The sequence below is a fragment of the Salvia miltiorrhiza genome, chromosome 4 (assembly GCF_028751815.1).
Source record: "Salvia miltiorrhiza cultivar Shanhuang (shh) chromosome 4, IMPLAD_Smil_shh, whole genome shotgun sequence".
NCBI classification, from domain to species: domain Eukaryota; kingdom Viridiplantae; phylum Streptophyta; class Magnoliopsida; order Lamiales; family Lamiaceae; genus Salvia; species Salvia miltiorrhiza.
In genome coordinates this window covers 30167430-30190510 of record NC_080390.1, presented here as the reverse complement: position 1 = coordinate 30190510, position 23081 = coordinate 30167430, and the positions used below count along the sequence as shown (strand labels likewise).

Here is a 23081-nt window from a genome sequence, read left to right as displayed (position 1 = left end):
GAGAAATCCAGCGCGAGTGAAGTGTTGGTACTGAAGATTGGATCTTCAGTTGATTCAGTTGTGTGCACCCGGCTAAGCACACGGATAGGTTTGCAGTGCACCCGTAAGCACTTGCGGATTAAAGTTGTTGGTCTAATCAACCGACCGTGGATGTAGGAAGTGTTTTCCGAACCACATAAAAATCTCTGTGTTATTTACAGCTTTCAGTTTTACATTCTTACTTGTGCTCTTTCAATTGATAAACTGAATACTGATTAAATGCAAAGAGAAACCTAAGACTAACAACATGCTCAACAAAGGCTATTACGAAACAAAGTTATTTCTGCTGCATATGTTATTAGTCGACTGATCTATCCTCTGATAGTCAGGAAGACTTGTAACATCTCTGTTTTAGCAAACTCGACTGAAGCCTTAACGTGCATCAGTTAAGTTCCAGTGACTTAACTGATAACTCTTTACTGAAGAGTATTCCAGTATCAGTCGTCAACCCTGTTTGGTCAAAACTCCTTTCAGTTAACAAGCGTCTCAGTTTGTGTGTAAAGTTTCGTTTTGATCTCTATCTTGAGATCCCTCTGATTTTGAGTAAAAATAGCCTATAGGTGTATTCCCCTCTCCCCCATACACCTATTCGAGACCCTCCGGACCTAACAACGATATTTCAGTATTTATTTAATTTACTTGCTTTGTTACGTTTATGCTTTACTTTCAATTATGCAATTTCAATTATGCGTTTTCTTTATGTTTAAGCTTACCTTTAAATTCTGCACTTTAGTTTTATGCCTAGTAGATTAGAAGTTTTAATTTACAAGTCTTTAAATTCTTAAGTTCGTTTAAATTCTTTAAGTTCGTTTAATCTTGTCTAGGTTTTAATATTTTCTTATTGCTTACGTTCTTGCTTTTGTTCTTTGCATGCCTAGTTAATTCTCTAGTTTAAATTCAAGTTAAGTTTAATTTCACGTTAAGTTTTCTTTACAAGTTTTAGTTTAATAATCTAAGTTTACCGCTTTCTCGTGACATAATTAAAAGCCCTTAAAGATCTTCCATGAGAGACGACATTGGGTTAACTTACCCCTGCTAGGATGTCCTTGTTCTATTGCAAGTCAATCTAGAGGTGTTTCTAGTTGAGTCAATCCACTTCAAGACAGCAAAGAGAATACTACGATATCTCAAAGGTACGCTTGACTATGGCCTATTCTATTCAAATACTGATGATTATAAGCTTGTTGGCTATAGTGATAGCGATTGGGCTGGAGATCGTGATGACCGCAAGAGTACAAGTGGGTTCGTGTTTTTCATGGGAGACACTGCTTTCACCTGGATGTCAAAGAAGCAACACATAGTCACGTTGTCAACATGTGAAGCTGAATATGTGACTGCCACATCCAGTGTTTGCCATGCAGTTTGGCTCAGAAGCTTATTAATGGAGCTCGGGTGGCCACAAAAGGAGCCAACAACTATTTGCGTAGATAACAAGTCGGCAATCGCGCTCTCAAAGAATCCAGTGTTTCATAATCGAAGCAAGCATATTGACACCCGCTTCCACTACATCAGAGAATGCATCGCAAAGAAAGAGGTCCAAGTGGAGTATATGTGAAATCACAAGATCAAGTTATCGACATTTTTACCAAGCCGCTCATGTTCGAGGACTTCGCCAAGTTCAGAAGTTGCTTGGAATGACAAATCAAGTTTAAGGGGGAATGTTGCAATATAAAAATAAACTTGATTTTAAAGAAAAGATATTTGTATTAGAAATATCTAGAATAAAAAAGATATAGAGAATTCCAGAACTTAAACTAATTAAAATATAGCCCAATTGCATTAAATGCTTAGTTAGCTAGATTATTCTAGCAACACTAAGTCAGTTTAGTAACCGGCATTGAACAACCATATATATGGGCATGAATTGTAAAATTTGGTGTGAAGAAAACAAATTAAAATAGAAGCTTTGAAATCAAAAGTTCTTCATTTTCTTTCTATATACACGTCCACACCCACCGTGCACGCATTCAAAAATTAAATCCTCCATCATTATAAAATCCTCCACATTATTTATTCTCCCACATATATATAACATCTATATTTCCAACAATTTCCGTGTCTTTGATTTTCAGTATCTCATTTGGATATTTGACACTATTCACTAATTATAGTTGGGAGAAATATTATCGTATGCACATACCTAACAAGCATTTTTGCGGCCAACTACTTATGAAAGTCATGTGATTAAGCCGTAATTAGTTTGAATTATCGTTGACATTTCTTTTCCATTTGTCTTCATGTTCAGAGTGTGTGTTGTTTGATTTAGGGTCGAAAAGGTCACCATAGCAGAGACGGACGCACGTTGATCACTATGGGGGCACGTGCCCCCACAACATTTTTTTTTTTTACTAATTATATATATGTATATGTTATATATACTTGTTTAATTGTTTTCATTCCCCAAAGCCCAACCCAATATGTCACACGTGCCCCCTCCCCACTAACTTTTTCCTTTTTATTTAGTATCCCCAATCCCACCCAAACCCCACTCAAATTTTTCCTTTTTAATTAGTATCCCCAATCCCACCCAAACCCTCAAACGAACTGCTCTCTTTCTCTCTCTTCTCTTTTTTCAAAAAAATTAGAGAGCTCTTCAGAGAAGGAAGGTGCATTAGAAGAGCATTGGACCACCATTTATCTCAACTTGAAGCTCCGATTTTATCTCAACAGACAGCAGGTATCATAAAACAATCATAGTCCATAGATAAATTTGTAGTAATATATATTAATCTGATTTATGATTATTTATTTCGAAAATTTTATTTTAATTTTGATTTATTGAATTACATGATTTTAATTTAGGTTTACATGGAAAGATTTTATAAAAGAGCATTGGAACCACCATTTATTATTGGAAAAAATAATGATAGTGCCAAATCAAGTAGGGACAATTTTGATGCAAAAGACCTTCCTACAGATCCGGGATTAAGAATTCAGATTTTGGAATATAATCCAAATATTCGAGATGAAGTTCGAAGGGCATACATATCGAGGGGTGCTTGTCAACCATTGAAGCATAATTTTCCTTTTACAACCTTCGGGAAAAAATCAAGGCGTTTCAATTCTAATTGGTTTTCTGAATATGCAAATTGGTTGGAGTATAGTATATCCAAAGATGCTGCATTTTGCCTGTGTTGTTATCTCTTTAAATGACCGTTAAATGCAGCTCATGGAGTTAAATGACCGTTTCAGTGAGGCAAATACAGATTTGTTACTTTCTGTTGCATGTTTATGTCCAGATGATTCATTCTCGGCTTTTGATAAGCATAGATTGATTAATCTTGCTAGATTCTACCCTCAAGACTTCTCTACATTTCAGATTGAGGCACTTGATGATCAGCTTGAAACTTATATCCTTGATATGCGTTCTACTGATGGGTTTGGAAGATTAAAAGGTATTGGAGCTCTTGCACAAAATATGGTTGAGACGAAAAAGCATGAGGTATATCCATTGCTTTATTTGCTTATAACACTAGCTCTTATTCTTCCGGTTGCCACTGCTACAGTTGAAAGGGTATTTTCTGCAATGAATATCATAAAGAATCGTCTACGCGGTCGGATGGGAGATCAGTGGATGAATGATAGTTTGGTTGTATATATTGAGAAAGAGATTTTTGATAGTGTTGATAATGAGTCAATCATGCAAATGTTTCAGTCAATGAAAACTCGCAGATTTCAATTGTAATAGACTTGAATTATCGTGTAGTAATTTTTTTGAACGTATTTTTTATATATAATTATTTTGTGCCCCCGTAACACAAAAATTCTGGATCCGTCCCTGCACCATAGGGTCAAAGTTTGAAACAAAGTTGATGACTTGAAACTGATATCAACTATTAATATTAGATTGGTTTCAAAAGGGCAAGAAACAAACAAAGAGAGAAATATAAGGTGTATATATGTATTCTAGCATCTCAACAGCTTGATAAAATTAGAGTTGCAGATGATATCTGGACATCAATGGCAGCTCAAGAAATGATCATTCCTAGTCTATGAAGAGATCCAGCTGCTCCCAGGCAACTTCCCCTTGGCTCCTACTGCATCATCAACCCTCCTCAGCCGCTCCACACATTCCCACCTCCCTAAACGAGCGAATACATTAGAGAGCATCACTTTGTAACTGCTGTTTCTACCCTCATTCTCACAAAAATGCTTAGCTATAACCTCAAGAACCTCATAGTTTCTATGGTATTCACAGCACGACAAGAGGGCGCCCCACACGGCAGAATCCACCGGCTCCGCCAAAGATCTGACCAGATCATAAGCCTCTTCTAACCTCCCATCCATGCCAAGAAGCTTCACCATGTAAACATAATGCTCTGTTCGAGCCTCCATGCCAAACCCCTCTCTCATCGCTCCAAAACACCTCCTCCCTTCCTCCACCAATCCGGAGTGACAGCACGCGCACAGGATTCCACCAAACGTCGTCTCATCAGGCCTCATTCCCTCTTCAAGAATCCAATCAAACACCCTCAACGCCTCACGGCCACGCCCGTACAAGCCAAGGCTCCATATCACCGTGTTGAACGTAACAATATTTCTCCTAGGCATGTTCCTGAAAACAATCATTGACATCTCCAGGAATCCACATTTCGCATACATGTCAACGAGAGCAGACGAGACTGCAACGCTCGTGTCACATCCATGCCGGACAGCATAGCCGTGGATCTCACAGCCTGGCCCCACAATGGCCGACTGAGCAGCAGCTGCCAAAACAGTAGCAAGAAGAGGCGGATCAGCTCTTCCCCCAAACATCACAAACTCCTTGAAAAACATCAATGCCTCAACATGCTCTCCAGTTTGGCCTAAACCAGCAATCAGTGCAGACCACGAGACTAAATCGGGCTGTACTAGATTTTCAAACACCGTACGCGCTAGCTCTATGCACTCACACCTCGAATACATACAAACGAGCATGCTACCTACATGATCACTCAAATCCAAACCACACTTCACACAAAACGCATGAACCATTTCTCCTACATTCATCAAACCAGTATGAGTGGCCAGTCCGGTGATCAATCCGACCACCGTGTATCCATCCGGCCGGATTCCCATATCCAGCATTGATTTAAACATTGCCACCGCCTTCATCCAATCCCCACACCTCCCATAACAAGAAACCATCGCATTGCACAGCACCAAATCCGGCTCCCCATCAATCCCAAGAAAAAGACAGCTCGCCTCATCAACTAATCCCAGCTTCGAGTAAGAGTTCACAAGCGCACTGCTGCAGATGAAATCAAATCCCAAACCGGAAGCAACCAGCTTTCCATGCACAATTCTTAAGGCCTCATCGTCGGACTTATCCGAGCAAGCCCGTACGAGGCACGCGAAGGTGAAGTTATCCGGCTGCGTTTGGGAGGTCAGCATGCGTTTGAAGAGGAGAAACGCGTCGGGGAAGTGGCGCGCCTGGGCGTAGGCGCGGATGATGGAGTTCCATAGGTAGACGCTTCGTTCAGGACTTCTGTCGAACAAGTTGCGTGCAGAGACTAAGTCGTTGTTGATGGCGTAGAAGCGAAGAATCTTGGTGGCGTAAAAAGGGTCGACGGTGAGGCTGCTCTTGATTATCAAGGCGTGAAGAATTCGGGTTGTTGAGAGGGTTACTTTCGGTTTTGTGAGTTGGGAGACAAGTGACTGCACATGGATTTTCATTTGCCCAAAACTTGGTGGGAATTCTTCATTTTTCAATACATATTTAAAAACAGGTTACACGAAGCATATTTAAATTTCATTTTCTAACAAAATATATTATTATTAAACTGCGATTTTATTAAAAAAAAAAAAAAACCTAACAAACCCTTGAAAGCACAAGAAAAGCAGACTAAGGGCAGAGCCTCATTAAAACCTTTCCAAAGGGAAAAACTGTAAAAAGGAAAAGAGTACTCATCTACCAGACGAAAGCAAAAAAAAGGAAAGAACGGAAAAGAAAGTTTCCGGAGCTCTGGCCGAACCATCGCCCCCAAACAATCTCGGCTCAGACCCAAACAACACAAACAAAAACACAGAAGACAGAAGACCGGTGAGACGTCGTCGCTTCTGCCAACCACCAACAAGCCCAAACAAAAGAAGGGAGACTACACGGCCAGTTATACGCCGTCACCGTTAGCACCCCTAGAAGAACAACCAACCCAACCCCGCAAAGATGGCCTGCAAAACTCCGACGCCGGAACCATCCCACCCAACCAAACTCCACAAAGAAGACCAAAACCCAGCAGCAAGGGTAATTACACGGCCGGTGAGACGCCGTCGCCGTCAACACCCCCACTGCCGATCAGAAGCTAAAAACGCAGCAAGAGCTCTGTGCTCTACGCTGACTCTGCATAGAACCAGGAGCTCAGCTCTGGAACGGCTCTGCTCTGGCAAGGAAAACTTCTCCGCACTAAACATCCAGCTCTGGAAAGATCAGAGCTGAAACCACGCTCTGCTCTGACCTCGAAAAGCCGAAAGCTCAACTCTGGCGAAACGGTCTGCTTTGCTCTGGCGAAACTGCTCAGCTCTGGCAAACGGCTCTACTTTGCTCTGGTGAGTCTGCCCTGGCAAACGACTCTCCTCTGCTCTGGCAAAATGGCTCTGCTCTGACGGAACGGCTCTGCTCTGGCGAAACCGTATACTCTGCTCTGGCGAAACGGTCTGCTCTGCTCTGGCGAAACGGCTCTGCTCTGGCAAACGGCTCTGTCTGCTCTGGCAAAACGGCTCTGCTTTGGCGAACCAGCTCTACTCTGGCAAACGGCTCTGCTCTGACCAATCAGCTCTGGAAAGTCCAGAGCTGAAGCCCAGCTCTGCTCTGTCCTCAGACTTCCGAAGGCTCTGTTCTGATACACGTGGACCCATCTCTGACCAAGGCAAAACAGACATCAATGTTTAATGCGAACCGCGCTGTGCGTCGCCATATCCATAATCACCGTTGTCTTAACCTCCTCAATCACATATGGCGACCAGCCCACAACACGATCCTGATTAGCCATAATATCCGCAGCTCTATTTCCCTCACGAAAAATATGCGACACCTGCAAACGGAAGTCCGACAGCTTAGCAAGCACGTGCTTCCAGAGAGCAACAAACCGCCAAGGAACATCCACACCTCTCGAATTAAGAAGCCGAACCACATACTCAGAATCAGCTTCGATCCAAAGCAAAAACCAACCACGATTATGAGCAATCAAGATTGCATGAATAACCGCCAACAACTCAGCTTCAAAAGCAAACCCACGACCACCCTTAAAATGAAAACAGTCGCGCACCCAACCCTAGCTGTCCCTGAAAACCCCTCCAGCCGCAATATTACCGGGCAAACCATGAGCCGAACCATCCGTGTTTACCTTCATCCAGCTGACAGCCGGCGGCCACCAATGAACCTCAATTAACCTAGGCGGGGGCATCGCTCTGGTAGTAACACCAAGGCTACGAAGAATGAGATAATCCGACCAAGAGTTGTTGGAATGACCCAACTTTTTGAAATTCGCATCCAACTCCTTAAAAGTGACTTTGAGAAATCCTATCACTATCTTGGCATGAAAAACTAACTCCTCAAAAATAACCCGATTGCGGCAATCCCATATTTTCCACAATAAATTAAGGGGCATTTGCAAAAATGCCCTTTTCTTATAAACACTTGTAAAAATGCCCACTTTCACTTATGAAAGTGGGCATTTTTACAAGTGTTTATAAGAAAAGGGCATTTTTGCCTATTAACACATAAATTAATAATGCCCGCCTTCCAAAAAGAACGAATCAAAGAGCTGAACTCCGAAGACCAAGCCATAACCAACAAACTATGAATGTCCGCGCACTGCATAAGCTCTCCTTTTTGAAACCAATCTAGAAACTCACCCCACATAGGTTTAATGACATCACAATCCCAGAAAAGATGATTGATAGATTCCTCCGCATGTCCACAAAGCACGCAGCGGTTGGGACCATGCAGACCCCGACGAATAAGGCCATCAAATGTCGGCAAATGCTGATGTATAATACGCCAACACACAATCGAACACCGGTCAGGAATAAAGCGCTCCCAAATCCACTTCCCCCACAAAACTTTAGGAAAGTCTTGACTAATACGCGCATAGGCCGTGGCAGCCGTCACAACACCACTCACCGAATGCTTCCAATACCGTGTATCCGCTTCACTACCCACAGGGAGCAATAAAATATCAATAACAATATCAGGATAGGTAATAATAAAATCAGGAGTAAAGTGCCATATCCCATCAAAAAAATAATCATCCACTGCTTGCTTCAAAAAATCATGCATGAAGTGAAGCACCTGCAGCTTGTCCGTCAGTCTATACCTAAGCCAATCATCACACCAGAATTGCGTGTTAGCTCCAGAACCAATATATGAATAGGAATCATCAACCAATTGATTCACATGATCACGAACACTCGTCCACACAGAAGACGACCCAAGATTATGTTTAGCATAACCAAAAGAGTTGAGATACCGCGTGCTCAAAATCTCAGCCATAAAATCCGTGCCCTGTACCATGCGCCAAGCCAACTTCATCAAAAAACTGTTATTCATAGCAGAAAAAGAACGCACTCCTAAACCTACCTCCACACGTGAGCTGCACACACGCAACCAACTGACAGAACAGGACGGCTTCGTATCAATGCAGCCGGTCCAAATAAAATTACGACAACAACGATCCAGGCTATAAATTAGGGATTTCGGCCATCTGTAAATCATCATAGAGTGAGTGACCGAGCTCTGAATAACAGAACGAACCAAGCAGATGCGACCAACCATCGAATGCTGAATCCCCTTCCAGCGAGCAAACTTCTGAATAATCCGATCGTGAATAGCAGCAAAATAAGAAGCTTTGATTCGACCAACAAAAAGGAGAACGCAGAGATAAGTAACCGGAAGCCCACCCATAGAGAACCCCAAACTGCGCAGAATATCGTTTTTCAGAGCCGGCGAAACTCTGTCAGCGAAAAAAATACGAGACTTAACCGGGCTGCAAATTTGCCCCGAGAGCTCACCATACAAATCCAAAATCTCCTTGATTTTACGAGCATTCTTAATAGAGGCTTTGCAGAAGAGCAGAATATCATCGGCATAAAGAAAATGAGTAGGAAAATGCATCGAGCGGCTAAAATCCATGGGAACAAGATGTCTCGACTGCACACAGTTCAGGAAAAGGTGACTAAGCACATCCTCGGCAATACCAAAAAGAATAGGAGAAAGAGGATCCCCTTGCCTCACACCACAGGAACAGGCAAAGTAACTACTAAGCTGACCATTGTAAAGAATGGAGATACGAGCCGAACTAAAAATGACCGAAATCCACCGAATAAATCTCTCATGATAACCATTCAACCTAAGCACTTGCAAGATAAAATCCCAACTCATCGTATCAAATGCTTTACGGATGTCAATCTTACATGCCATATTAGAACGTCTCCCCGTTCTATTCATACAGCTAAACCCTCCGATCCCATAACCATACAATCATGAATGGATCTACCACTGATGAACCCAAACTGATTCTTAGAAACACAACGGGAAGCAACCCCTCCAAGACGCGTAGCCAAAATCTTCGAGACAATTTTAAAAAAGAAGTTGGAAAAAATGATAGGCCGGAGATCACCCACAGTATCCACCGCATCCTTTTTAGGGATGAGAATCAACGTGCTCGCATTACAACCAACCGGCAAATAGCTATTGAGAAAGAAAGCCTGAATGGCAACAACCACATCAGCTTTAATAATACTCCAACAATTTTGAAAGAAAAAACCAGAAAACCCATCTGGACCAGGCGCTCTATTAGCATCCATCCCAAAAACAGACGCCGCAATTTCCTCATCTAACAAAATATACATATCTATATTCTATATAATATATAAAAGCACAGTTTAACGGCTATTTTTTGCCGCCAATTTTTTAAATTTTCAGTTTTCATTTTAAACTTCAATACCTTATTTTTTCGCTCATATCATAAATTCAGTTTTTACTTTTTCTTTCCACGGTTCTAACATTTTTCCTAATATTGCTGCTCAATCTACTCTTTTATTATTCTCTCTCTGATATATGTGGCTAACACCCACGATCCTCCACCAAATCTTCCAACATTTATTTTCATTTAGAAAATAAAATTTGTATCTTTTTCTTCTAGCTTAATTCCAAAAACATTGTAAAATGCAAAAAAAAAATGTTATGCTCTCTATAATTCATAGAATGATAATGAAGAAATCAATTCACACCCCGAAATATATCCATAGAATGACAATGGAAATATCAATTTACATCCCCAGATATATCGTGAAAAACAAAAAAAGAAATCTCCACCAATAACAATAAAATATATATCCTGAGAATATAGTTTTTGATCTTTTTTTTTGTTGCCAAAATTAAGTTTTATTTCAAAAGAACGTGCATCTATTTTACATCAACAAAACATTAATGATTTCAATTTTCCGTAGAATTTGACCGAATTTCTCTCTTTATGTTTTTAGTTATTTATTTCTCTTCCATGCGATTTTCCACTTTAATTAATTTTCTCTTTCTTTTAGCTTCTTTTTCAGTTTCTTTTCACTTTTGGAATTTTTATTTTTTCTAAAGATTTTGCAATTTGATTAATAATAAAATATTCAATATGTATATCAAATCTATATATCTATCTATCTATATATATATTCCAAAAGTGAAAAGAAACTGAAAAGGAAGCTAAAAGAAAGAGAAAATTAATTAAAGTGGAAAATCGCATGGATTTCAAAATTGAGTGGCAAATAGGTTAAGATATTTTTCAATTCAACAAAATATTTATCAAGTCATTAATGACTTGTATAAAAAAGATATTGATGAGAAAGAAAAAAAATCAAATGAACTGTCTTGCTTTGTCTGCTATTATTCTCAACTTGTCTGAGTGTGTCCTTAGAAAAGTAGGGAGAATGACTTTTGCAAAAGAATTATGGTCCAAATTAGAGGAGTTGTATACAAAAACTTCTTTGTCTTCTAAGATGTTTTTTTATTGATTTTTTATTTTCGTTTTAAGCTTGATTTTTCTAAGAAAATTGATGAAAATGTGGATGAGTTCAGTAAGTTAGTTCAAGTTATAAAACTGACGGGTGATAAACCCATTGATGAGTATGCCTTGTTTGCTCTTCTAAATGTCACTTCTGACTCTTACTGTTATGTTAAATCTACTATTAAGTATGGTAGAGATAATGTGACGCTTGACACTGTTATGAGTGCTTTAGAGAATAAAGAATTAGATTTAAAATCTGATAGAAGTGCTCAAGAATTAGATAGGGTCATACATGGTTAATTTACCCTTTGGCCTTTGTGGTCTTATGTTCCCCCGTTTCATCTCTATGATGTTACAGAGGGTTCGGCGATGATAATTGTTGGTACAGTTTCTTCTTTGATGCACACAACACCACGATTGGGCCAAAGGTGAAGATGTTGTTAGTTGGCCCAATAGCCCATAACCCAAACCCCTCCCTTGTAATTGGCAGCCCTCAATCTCCCTCTATTATGTATTGTGCCCTAGTGGCAACGCCACTACGTTTCTTTCTTTCCTTGCAACCACCACAAGAAAAATGCTAATAGACAACATGCGAAGCGCGTCATCTATTTGAAAATCGCATGTCATCTATGAAGGTGTTGTCTATTGGGGGCGCTAATAGACAACGCGCATGCGCATGTCGTCTATTAGCTAATAGACGACATGCGCATGCGCGTTGTCTATTAGCTAATAGACGACATGCGCATGCGCGTTGTCTATTAGCTGATAGACAACGCGCATGCGCATGTTGTCTATTAGCTAATAGACAACGAGAACAAGCGCGTCGTCTATTAGAAAATAGACAACATACGTATGCGCGTTGTCTATTAGCTAACACGCGCGTTGTCTATTCGTTGAATTTTTCAATTTTTTATTTTAATTCTGCAGTTATACTTAAATTTTCTATTTTTCAAATAAATATTTTATTAAATTTAAAAATTCATAATAAATAATTTAAAATATATACACGAATAATAAAAATGTCATTTATTAATTTCAAATATTCTTTATCATCCTACATTGAAAAAGTATCCATCATACAAACATTCTACATCAAACCCAATAAAATATTGTGCATCGCCTTGATCCAAAAATGTCGCCTGTCAAACACTCCTAGTGAACCCTCATATGAACATCCTGCCCATTCCCTATGTCTCCCTGAATCAACACAGCCATAAAACTTCAAACTTACTTTCACCAACAACACTATATCTTGACACTGAATGCTTTCTTCGTTTTCTACCTTCACAAGCGCAATATGCTCTTCTCGTCCAGTTTTGAACGATAACAGTATACCATAAACGAACCCCATTTAGTAGGCAAGCGCGAAACTGCAGTCCTTTCAACCAGCTTTTCCCTCTTTCTCCTATACCTGAAATCCAAATATTCCATCACCCAGTAGGAAAGATCAAATAACCAACTTTTCTTGAGATGGGAGACATATATACCTTATGAGATCAATGATTAAAACAATTGGAATGCTATTATCCAAGGCCAACTTTCTCAAAGTGGCAATGGAGGCCATGGAACCATCGTCTACATCAACTACGGCGGAGAGAACTGAGACTGGATGCAAACCAGCTAGTGTGACCAAATCTACAGAAGCTTCGGTGTCCAGAACTGAGACTATATACAAAACATCATATCCATTATAACTGTACAGTGTCTAAATAGAAGTTTTCCCAATATACAAAAACAGAAACTAAGGCCAAATGTGATTGATTGATACATAGATAAATAGCCAATCCAAATAAGCTAAAGAGTTGAGGAAGATTAAATATATCCAAATACATTTAAAGAATGGTCATTTCAAAATTTATAACATGCCCTAATAAGCTATGCAGCAAGCACAAAGTGTACGAACCATATTTGTAGATTCCATGTCTGAATCATAGGGCAGATCAAATGGATTGCTAGGCTTGTGATCAGTTGCAACTGAGTCCACGCCAGCCTATACCAGTAAGTAACAAGCCATCAAATACTGAATAGATCACTAACAACAAAGGAGTCCACCAGATAAGATTATTAAGCTCGATTAAAGAAAACAAAAGTACCACTGGTGAACCCATGGGGAAGTCATTGAGTGTTATATCGAAGTGTGACGATAAGCTGGAAGATGGTGGTTCACTCTCACCTGAAGTTGTTACCCTGCCATGACCATTCAAAGACTGAAATAAAGGAAGTTAGTAAACAAATCCAAGAAGAGAAACGATTTTTTAAGGATTTAAAAGGGATGTGGCAAGCTCGTAGAATGAACTGATTTGAAAGACGTTGAACTGCTATCAAAAGATCCAAAGCTTCCTAAGGATGCAGTTCTCTGCCCAGAAGAATACACTAGAGTCAGTTACAAGTGTCTGAACTATTTGACCAAAATCATTATAAGTTAACTCATAAGTGTGGTAAATATTTTGAGTCGAAGCCGAGGGAAGGCTGTGCCAGATAGGATTCCCAAAATATTGAATAATAACTTACCAAAGACGCATGAAAATGTACCATATTTGTGATCCAAGTTCGTGCTGGCTAACCGATTCATTCGGATAAAAAAGCCAAGTGTTCATATATAATCAACGAAAGCCATCATCTACATACAGCAAGATAAAGCTTCGAGAACTTCTTTTACCTGATTACCTCCTTTCTGAAGAGCATCCACTTCTTCAAAAGTAAACTTGGCCATGGAAACTGACTTGACACGATGTGTGAACTCACGACTGCAACAGAAACAGAGTCAAAAAGAGTTTAGAAGATCGTAGTGGCAGAACCTAGAAGAACGCAGATAACCATAGCTTGGTAGCTAGGGCAAAATCAAATCTATAAAAATAAAAAATCACAGGCCTACAATCAAATATCACACAGCACAATGATCTAGTTGTCTTTTATTTTACTTAAGTTATCTTATGCTCTAGTATCCAATTACCAATGTTATCTTCATTCCAACAGAAAACGAGTATCGAATGCGGCCCTCAGCCCTCTAACCATATGCAGCATAAATTGTTAATGCAGTGATTCCCATTATAATCATTGACCATAAAAGGAAATGAAAAAAGCATTATCGAACATGAATAAACAAATTCTGAGCATTTCAAAACCTCCTAATTCACAAAACATAAAAATTTGAAAATTACTTACTGTATTCCACTACATGTAGTACAACATCAAATAAAAGGAAATGGTTTTCTCATACCAATTCGAATACCAATTCGAATACAAAGTTCTGGAGCAGAGACATACCAATTCGAAAACAAATCTTTCCTTTAGCCGGAGCTATTCGCGGCGGAGATCCACAGGGAAAGAGAGAAGGGCGAGCTCCATTCGCCAGCAAACGAGCTCTATTGTGAACGGGAATTGAGAGAGAAAGACGCTCGGGTGCACGGCGTCGACTTTGCCGAAGTTTCAGAGCCGCGGAGGGCGGCGATGCCTTCGGAAGTTGCAGCAGGGCGGCGAAAATTTGGGCAGAGGAAGAGCTAGGGCACGATTTAGATGAAGGAGAAAAATTGGGGCTTTTCATTTTCGCCTTCTCCAGAGGATTTGAGGAAGAGGAACAGATTGAGAGAGGATGGAAACGGAGGCTCAGCGAGATGGTCGACGGCGGCGGCGCCGGATTCCTCGCCGGAAACATATCGAGAGAGATGAGGAGTTCTCAACGTACCTTCGAGAAGGAGAGAGAGAGAGAGACATGTGTTTGGGGGTTTCAGCCGAGGAATGAGAAAAGAGAGATGGGGAATTCTCTCTGATTTTGAATTAAAAGACACGACATGCATAACCCACGTTGTCTATTAAATTAAAGACGACACGCGAAATATTACGTCGTGTATGAATATAATAGACGACATGTTTGAGGTATGTTGTCTAAGACCGCCGTAAATAGACAACGCACTTTAGTTATTTGTCATCTATTTACATAATAGACAACGAGTTTCGAAGCATGTTGTCTATATTGTGTAGTCTATGACCATTATTCTTGTAGTGAACCTCTCTTTTGCAGCTTTCTTTGGGATTTTTTAAGGAGCCCACCGTTGCAATTGCATGTGTGTGTTAATGGTAAACGAGATTATCAATCCCATATAAGCAAGAGTTTGTCTCAAGGCATTATCCTGTGTAGAGGAGCTACCGGGTTGTAGGGTCGTAAACTGTTGTTGTGCCGGTGAGACTAATCTTCTCCGTACCCTTCTTAGTTTGATCTTCGTGATTGGGTCTGTGCGTGATCAAGTTAGTCGTACATAAGCCGAGAGTTACCTCGTTTCCTGTTTGTGTTTCTTGTTTTTTCTTTGTGGTGTTGTTTCCTTTCTTCTTGTCTATGTTTGTTGTTGTCCTCTTATTGCGTGTGCAGCCTGTTTCGAAGTCGATAAGTGTAGAATCGTTGTTGTTGCGTTGTTGCCTCATTGTTGCATCAAACTTTGGAGGAGATTATACTTACACAACGATGAGGATCTATACTCAACATTCGTAGTAGGCGGGGGAATCATTTTGCTTTTAAATTGATCATTTTTCGCCGATCACAACAACTGCCAACTCATCTGCAAAAAGAAAATAATCCACATTCCAAATACATTCTCCTATCTCAAGAAGAAATCCACCCCTTTCAACACTTACATTCAATAGACAAACCAAAGGTAAAATTGGTGTGTTCTTAAATTGATCACAATCCACAACTCAAACAAAGACAAAACGAAAAAATCGGCGCGGTCGTTGCCCGTGGTGGTGCAGACAGATCAATGAGCGAGCGCGCTCTTGAGCTGGAGGTCTGAGGTAAGGCCTGATTCCTCTTGGAATTCCCGTTCAGATATCTCAATGACTCTATAAAAAGGTAGAATCATTATTCCACTTTAATTACTTTAATATTATCATAAAAATGAGACATGTATTCCACTCACAACACATTCAACCAATAAAATTAGGAGACGAAGAAACTACAATTTAAAAATATTGTGATACAAATAATAAATTTCAAAAATTAAAATAGAACTCAAATAATCATTAAAATATATCACTATAGATTAGGATAACTTCGATCATAAGCCCTATTTTTATAATTTTACCTACTTTAATTTGCCTGGCTACATAGTAGGTCCCATTTTCACAAATTTCAAACAATCATTTGGAAAACACTACTCTGTCCAAGTGACCGACACAAGTTTTAATAAAAATGAATGAGTGCACTGTGAGTGAAAAAAATATCTCACTAAAAAGTAATACTCTCTCTGTCCCTAAAATAACTTCCTCTTTTTCCATTTTGGGACGTCCCCCAAATAACTTTCTCTTTCTTTCTTTCCATTTTTGGAAACCTACCCCACCACTAATAATACTTTATTTATTCTTACTTTTCACTTTTCACCACTCTCAATACTAATTATAACATTTTTCACAACTTCCAATAATAATTATATCACTTTTTCTCCATTATCAATACACTTTACAACTTTTTATTAAAACCCGTGCCGTCTCCAAAGAGGAAGCCATTTCAGGGACGGAGGGAGTATTAATAATCATATTTTTTTTGTTTAAGTTAATAATCATAATGAATTGTATTATGTGTGGAAAAAAGATTCATCATGTGTTAAAAAAGGTAAATAACTGAATGTATTGACGATAAATAAGTTGTAAAATATTGTTCGAAAATAGAAAATGATCATTTTTATAGACATTTCAAAATAACAAAAAAAATACTCCATTTTGTGAACGAAGAGAGTATAATCAAAAGGCCCTCTTTTAACTTCACTAATTTGGCATTTTAAACAAGAAAACTCATATAATTGTTCTTACAAAAATCCGTTGAATTAGTTGAGCTGCCTGAGAAGCAAATCATCAAACACCTAAGATGCAACAATATCCACCACAATTTATAGACTTCGATAAGGCTGCCACATATCTACATAGAACTTCACCGGCCGCGGCAGCTTCTTCCTCCACTCGCCGGCGTCCGGCAACCTGCCCGTCATCGCAACCGCGCTGTCATCCTTGCGATTGTCGAGGCTCAGCACGAAAACCTCGCCGGGAAACACCTCGTACATCGCCCTCAAAGTCTCCTCCATTATGACGCTCCCATCTCTCCGTATATCCTCCGGCTCCACGCAGCTCCCCCCCACATTCACCATCATCCTCCCGCCCTCACTCAACCTCCTCCGCAGCTTCTCCCACGTCGCAGCATCCTGCAGCTCCGGAATCACGCAGCCCTTGCTGAACAAATCGATCAGGATTCCCGCGAATTTCTCCTTCTCGCCCAAATTCAGCGCGTTTCCAGTGTAAATCTTCAGCCGCTCCGAGTACTTCTTCTCGAGCTTCTCGAGGCCGAAGTACTCTCTAGCGACGGCGAGGACGGAGGGGTCGAGCTCCCAGCCGCGGATCGCGGCTTCGGGGTAGAGCTCGAGGATGAGTCGGGCGGCCGATCCGGCTCCGAATCCGAGAATTGCGAGGGGTCCGGGCGGGAGGATTGGGGGTAGAGTGGCGAAGACGTCGAAGTAGGCGTTGGTGAGGGATTTGAAGATGTAGGAGATGCTGTGGATGTTGCCGGGGGCGTCGAGGAGGAGGAGGCGGGAGCCGGCGAGCGGGTGGTCTGCCGCCCTCGAGACTTGGATCACGCGGATGTAGTTGTGCCGAGATTTGAATTTTACTAGGGTTTTGACGTGTTCGATTGGGATTCCGTCGTCGGCGGCGGCGGATTTGGTGGCGGGTGAGGGGGATTTGTTGGAATTGAGCGGAGAAAGGCGTTTGTGGATGGGGTGGTGGGTGGTAGACGGAGGGGGGAGTTTTGGGTTGTGGAGGTGTGGGATTTGGGGGAAAATTTGTGCTGCCGCTAATTTCATGGCGCTCGTTGATTTGCAACAAGATGCTCCAATTTTATGTTGTTTAGTATTTTTGAAAATCTATGCTCGATATATTCAAAATATCAAACGAAGGTGATAACTTTTTTAGCCAATGACATCTTTTAATTATTGTTTTTGAAGAAGAGGGTATGTTTGCACAGCTAATAAACTTTTTGAGAGTTTTTTTTTTTTACGCTTACGGTCTAATACTCCATCCGTCCTATTCCAATGGTCTCACTTATTTAGATTACGAAGATTAAGAAATTTACTTTTTATGAGAAAAAGTGATGTGATCTACATCAATTAAATACATATTTTTTACTTAAATTAGATAACAAGTCTATTTTAATGGGACGTCCCAAAAAGAAAAACGAACCTGTTAAAATAAGACGAAAGAAATAATAATGAAGGAGAAAGAGAGAGAGATTGTGAAGGCGAAAGGACACTTTCCTGCCTATGTTTTGAACAAATTGTCCATTTTAGGCATTTAATTGTTACACCAAATTCAAGAATTCAACAATGGGCTTACACTATTATTTTTTGTTTTTATGGGCTTAAATAGTTATTGATGGACTTAGTAAAACTTGCCCATGTTCTTCCATTCCTCTGAGGTTTCACATTACAACTCACTAAGATTGAAAGTCAGGATAAATTAATCCGACACTGATATGATAATATAATTTTATGATAATTTTAGTCTAATAAATTATCAAGAGGGTGTATTCATATATAGCCATTCTTTATAAATTTGTATATTTAATAATCACATTTATGAGAATATATATTTCCTCTGTCCCGTAAATATATGCATGGAATTCTTTTGACATATATTTTAATAAAAAGTTGTTGAGTGTATTCTCAAAAAAAAAAAAAAAAAATTGTTGAGTGAATTGATGGTAGAGAAATTATCTCACATTAAAGGTATTGTTAAGTTAATTATAGGTAATTTATTTAAAAAAGTTAATTATAGGTAAACAAGTGTAAAGGGTGAAATTATTCAAATTATGTGTGGGGGTGGTATCAAAAAATAGAAAATGCATATATTTAGGGGACATACAAAAAAGAAAATAAATGCATAACTTTAAGGGACAAATGGAGTATTTTGTATTCACTTTTCACTTTCTCAAACAAAAAATAAGAGTGGACCCTCAAATGCTAACATGTGCAGAAATAAAGTGATGTTATATAGTTGACATGGTTGCTTTGTAGGCAAAGTTGGCACAAATGCACTATGAGTACAATGGCTTGTAGGAGCGGTTGCTTTTTAGGCAATGTATACATGGTGGCACTGTGAACACAGTTGCTTTATAGACACGTTTGACAAGGATGCACACTAGGTGTGTGATCGCTATTACAATTAATAATTGGTGCTATTATAGTCACTTAACAAGCAGACCATCCTATCTATAGGAAGTGAAACACGAAAACACAATAAGTAATAAGACGTCGACACCTCACTATTATCCAAGTCAAACTAAGGGGTAGAAATATTATGGACTTTAGACAATCAAATATATATATATATATATATATATATATATAGGGTTGGGATCTATGAAGAAGTAACTATATTTCGTTCTGAATAAGTCAATAAATTTACCGAATAAATCACGCGATCGCACGAATAGTTATTTTACTGAATAAACACGTACATTTTTCGTTCATGCGCTCGCGTGATTTATTCAGTAAATGTATTGAGTTATTCAGCCTTCGTTGTTTCCTTCTACATTTAGCATTCTTCATTGATCCCTTCCCTATATATATATATATATAAAAGTTGATCATAGGAAATGTATTGGCTCAACTAAACTCATGCAATTTAACTTACTGATTCAGATTCTTGCATATTTTACACTTTTAATTAAGTCAAAAATTGTACTTGTTGATAATCAATCTAACATGAACTATGAAGATTCTATTACTTTTTTAATTAAATTTTTGAAGAAAATTAATTTGACTTGTCAAGCGTGGCTAGTGTGCTTGGAGAAAAGAGAAAGGCTAGTGTGCGGATGAGAGGCCAATATTTAAATAAAAGAGATAAAGTCTAATTATGGGTAGTGGGTAGTGAAGGGACCATTGCATTATATTAGGTTAAATTGTGGGGAGGAGGTCGATGGCAATTCAAATAGAGAGAGAAGTAAAAGGGCAGGGAAGAAGACGACGACCAATGCTAAATTGAGTTTCTCACAATGTCAGGCGACGATGATAACAAAAACTTTGGCGAAGGCTGTGACGTGTCTATATGGCGAAGACTATGGCTTCTTCTTCAAATCAATTGATAATCTGATAACACTCATATTTCCATGGTTTTTAATGTTCATATGATGTTAATTTGATAAGGAATTGAGTGTTGGATGATTGTTTTGTGCTTTTATTGATTTATCTTGTAAACTATGTTACTTGCTCGAACTTTGATGGATTTTACAGGATTTTCGAGATGGAATTTGAAAATATTGTCAGAAATAGAAGTTGTAGTTCGTCTCAAGAGGAGTTCGTGAGCGCAAACATATCATAAATCGGAGTTCGGACGAAAAAGTTATGGCCAAAACAAGAAAGTCGCGCACAGCAGTGAATAGTGTTGACGGAAATTTCCGAATTTTCGGGTTTTTTATATTTTCTCAGTATTTTCGAGTTCTACACTGTATTTATCTCTTGTGCCTATATATAGGCCATTCCCTGACCTATTAGACACATCTTTTGACATCTCTTCACCTCCTTTCTTTTTCTTTTTCTTTTTTCAGTTTTACATTCAGTTTTCATAGATTAGATTTATTTCTGCAGATTCAAGCTGTTCATCCAGAATTTCTTCTGGGTTTTATCTATTCATTTATTTTAATTGCTTTCTTTTTATTTATGCTTTTGATTTATTTTAGTATGTCTGGCTAGTTTGTTAATCTGAACCTAGGGTTTGTACATACCTGATTATTTATGTGTTTTTGATTTATTGATATCAATTTGCCCTCCAACTTGTGATTCATGATTCCTGGTGCTTAATTTCTTGTGAATTATTTGGCCAATAATTTACATGTCTAGTTGTTCAGTTTGAGTCTTGAATGCGATAATTGTTCAGCCGATTCAGGAATGCATGTTATAGTAGTAGCCTTGACACTTGAATGGGATAGGTGAAACTATAGGGAGCTATTCTTTGTGTACGCTTGGGAGTTAATTTATTCCTTGGAGTCTTGAATGTGAAGGGGGGTAAATTAATCTACTTTCATAGGTGTTCGTTAGAGAAGCTTGTGAATAGTTCTGTGATCTCTCATCAGGGTTGGATTAAATTGGTAATTGAATCAATAGATTAAATGCATGTAATTGATTAGTAAAAGTACATCCCTAGGGTCAGAGTCGTTAATTATTTGAGTTTTAATCATATTTTATTTGCTTTGTTTTGATTTTAGTTTTATTCTTCGTTCTTATTTGAGTTTGCCTGAATATTACTAGAGTTTAGTTAGGATTACTTAAGGTGATTCGTTATAATAGTCCCTGTGGATACGATACTCGACTTACTATTTCTGTGCTACAATTACACTGTTTAGTTGCAGTTATTGTTGTTAAGAAATTAGCGATCAACTTTTTGGCGCCGTTGCCGGGGACTGTGTAGAATTTACTTTAATATTCCTGATAGGACTTAGGCATTATTTCAGGCTTTTTTTTTTTTTCATGGCTCCTGATGTTTGACTGATGTGTCCCTCAGAGTATAGGCGTATAGTGGAAGATCTGGAAAGACTGCTCGAAGAATCGGACAGGCGTGCAGAACATCAGTCTTATTCAAAGTTGCAGGATGCCGAGGAAAAAGATGAGGAGATTGAGAAAATAGCAGCTGATGAGTCCCCTACTCCTAAGGAGGATTTTAGCATCCCTCATATTTCTGCTGCTATAGAGCATGTTTCTATTCCTGCTCCTCCCAGGCCCGAGTACAAGCTTGTTGCTCCATTCACCTGCTACTTGGCCAAGCCAAATTCAGATGAAAAGATAGTCAAGTTCTTGGAGATATCTTTGAAGCATAATGATCCCGATTGCTTTATCGTTGCTTGTGTGATTGCTTGGCTTACCTTTTCAGAGGTGTTTTGGAATTTAGATGTTTGCCTTCTTTTGATGCCCCTCTTTGTTTTCCAGCGTGTGGGGATAGGATGAGTCATGAGGTATCGTCGAGCTCTAGACGTTAAATTAAGCACTTGTTGGGAGGTAACCCAACGTTTTCGTTGTTTTGTTTTCTTTCTTTTAGTTTCTTTTTGTTTCTTTGTTTTCTTTGTTTTGTTTGGGAGTTTAGTGCAGTGTTGAGCTTGGAAGATGCGGAAACTCGCGCCTTGTCCATACTACCACCGTGGAGCATGTGTTTTCTGTGAGTAGTGACACACATATCATCATCCCTCCGAACTTACTTTCGAACTTATGTTCTGTAATAAGTTTGGGGGAGGGGGGTGAGATTAGATATGTGTATCACTTTTATCTTTTTGTTGGCTTTATTGTTTTATCCTGCTTGGTTGGTGGTGTGTGTTTATTTTGTTTTTTTTAGATGATTTATGCTCCATTAGATTTCTGGTGAGATGCCAATGATGATTTCTGTGAAAAAAAAAAATTGGAGTTTGATTTTCTTTGATGATTTAAGCATAATTAGAACTAATTTGCATAATTCTAGAGTGATTTTGACCTTGACTTTTAGACGTTGAATAAACCTGTGAGATTTTGAGCCATAATTGTTTATCATACACAGTTTATTCTTTGTTGTGAGTTTTGTCATGCATGTGGTGATCTTCTAGAACTTGCCATGGTTTCTGTGTCGAGGTTGCTGTTGTGCCCAGGATTAGGAGATGATTTTAGGCCATCTTTTGTTAACCACATTTTATTATCCCAAACACTGTCCTTAACGAAAAAATTATCCTTTGTTATCCACTTTGAGCCTATTTAGCTTTTATTTTTTAGCTGGATGATAGAGGGTGATGTAGTATATGAGAATCTTTGTGTGGTGAATATCATAGTGGGCTGTGAAAAAGAAGGGATGATATTGTGCTACTATTTGCTCTTATACGCTCTAGAAGGTTGTGAAAAAAAGAAAAAAAGAAAAGAAAAAAAATAAATATTGAGAAAAAAAAGAAAAAGAAAATGTGAAGTCGAGTGTACATTGAGACATTGGTTAGAAAATCGACTTTGTTTGTTGGAAATAAATGGAGAGCATAAAAGAGTGTTTAGTTCTGTTTTGTGATGATTAAATCCCTTGAGTTGAGGAAGA

The 23081-nt window shown here is 38.9% G+C and overlaps 5 protein-coding genes and 1 long non-coding RNA gene across 9 annotated transcripts; 1 reads left to right on the top strand and 5 right to left on the bottom strand.

The window, feature by feature from the left end:
* Window positions 1-2547: 2547 nt before the first annotated feature.
* Window positions 2548-3800, top strand: LOC131019717 (uncharacterized). 4 transcript variants are annotated; one of them, XR_009100391.1, is made up of 3 exons: window positions 2548-2716; window positions 3359-3434; window positions 3546-3724. XR_009100391.1 is itself a non-coding variant. In XM_057948307.1 (3 exons), the coding sequence occupies exons 2-3, from the start codon at window positions 3200-3202 to the stop codon at window positions 3722-3724; spliced, it is 414 nt and encodes a 137-aa protein (XP_057804290.1). In that variant the 5' UTR covers window positions 2548-2716; window positions 2842-3199; the 3' UTR covers window positions 3725-3800. The 4 variants fall into 4 exon arrangements, 2 of the variants coding, with proteins under 2 accessions (XP_057804290.1, XP_057804289.1); XM_057948307.1 differs by having other exon boundaries at window positions 2842-3434; window positions 3546-3800; XR_009100390.1 differs by having other exon boundaries at window positions 3359-3724.
* A 52-nt stretch (window positions 3801-3852) lies between these two features.
* On the bottom strand, window positions 3853-5823 carry LOC131019715 (putative pentatricopeptide repeat-containing protein At1g64310). The gene has a single exon (XM_057948305.1). The coding sequence runs from the start codon at window positions 5692-5694 to the stop codon at window positions 4030-4032; it is 1665 nt and encodes a 554-aa protein (XP_057804288.1). The 5' UTR covers window positions 5695-5823; the 3' UTR covers window positions 3853-4029.
* A 471-nt stretch (window positions 5824-6294) lies between these two features.
* On the bottom strand, window positions 6295-9436 carry LOC131023270 (uncharacterized). Its single transcript, XM_057952816.1, has 4 exons — window positions 7873-9436; window positions 6945-7234; window positions 6654-6875; window positions 6295-6435 (listed from the first exon to the last, which is right to left on the bottom strand). The coding sequence occupies exons 1-4, from the start codon at window positions 9434-9436 to the stop codon at window positions 6295-6297; spliced, it is 2217 nt and encodes a 738-aa protein (XP_057808799.1).
* Window positions 9437-12021: 2585 nt separating this feature from the next.
* On the bottom strand, window positions 12022-12474 carry LOC131019714 (uncharacterized). The gene is made up of 2 exons (XR_009100389.1): window positions 12295-12474; window positions 12022-12209 (listed from the first exon to the last, which is right to left on the bottom strand). It is a non-coding gene; the product is annotated as an uncharacterized LOC131019714 (long non-coding RNA).
* A 405-nt stretch (window positions 12475-12879) lies between these two features.
* LOC131023269 (uncharacterized) lies at window positions 12880-14871 on the bottom strand. Its single transcript, XM_057952815.1, has 4 exons — window positions 14280-14871; window positions 13680-13759; window positions 13106-13219; window positions 12880-13002 (listed from the first exon to the last, which is right to left on the bottom strand). Exons 1-4 carry the CDS (start codon window positions 14665-14667, stop codon window positions 12880-12882), a joined length of 705 nt encoding a protein of 234 aa, XP_057808798.1. The 5' UTR covers window positions 14668-14871.
* A 635-nt stretch (window positions 14872-15506) lies between these two features.
* LOC131019713 (uncharacterized) lies at window positions 15507-18031 on the bottom strand. The gene is made up of 2 exons (XM_057948304.1): window positions 16812-18031; window positions 15507-15845 (listed from the first exon to the last, which is right to left on the bottom strand). The coding sequence occupies exon 1, from the start codon at window positions 17849-17851 to the stop codon at window positions 16889-16891; it is 963 nt and encodes a 320-aa protein (XP_057804287.1). The 5' UTR covers window positions 17852-18031; the 3' UTR covers window positions 15507-15845; window positions 16812-16888.
* Between the last annotated feature and the right edge of the window lie 5050 nt (window positions 18032-23081).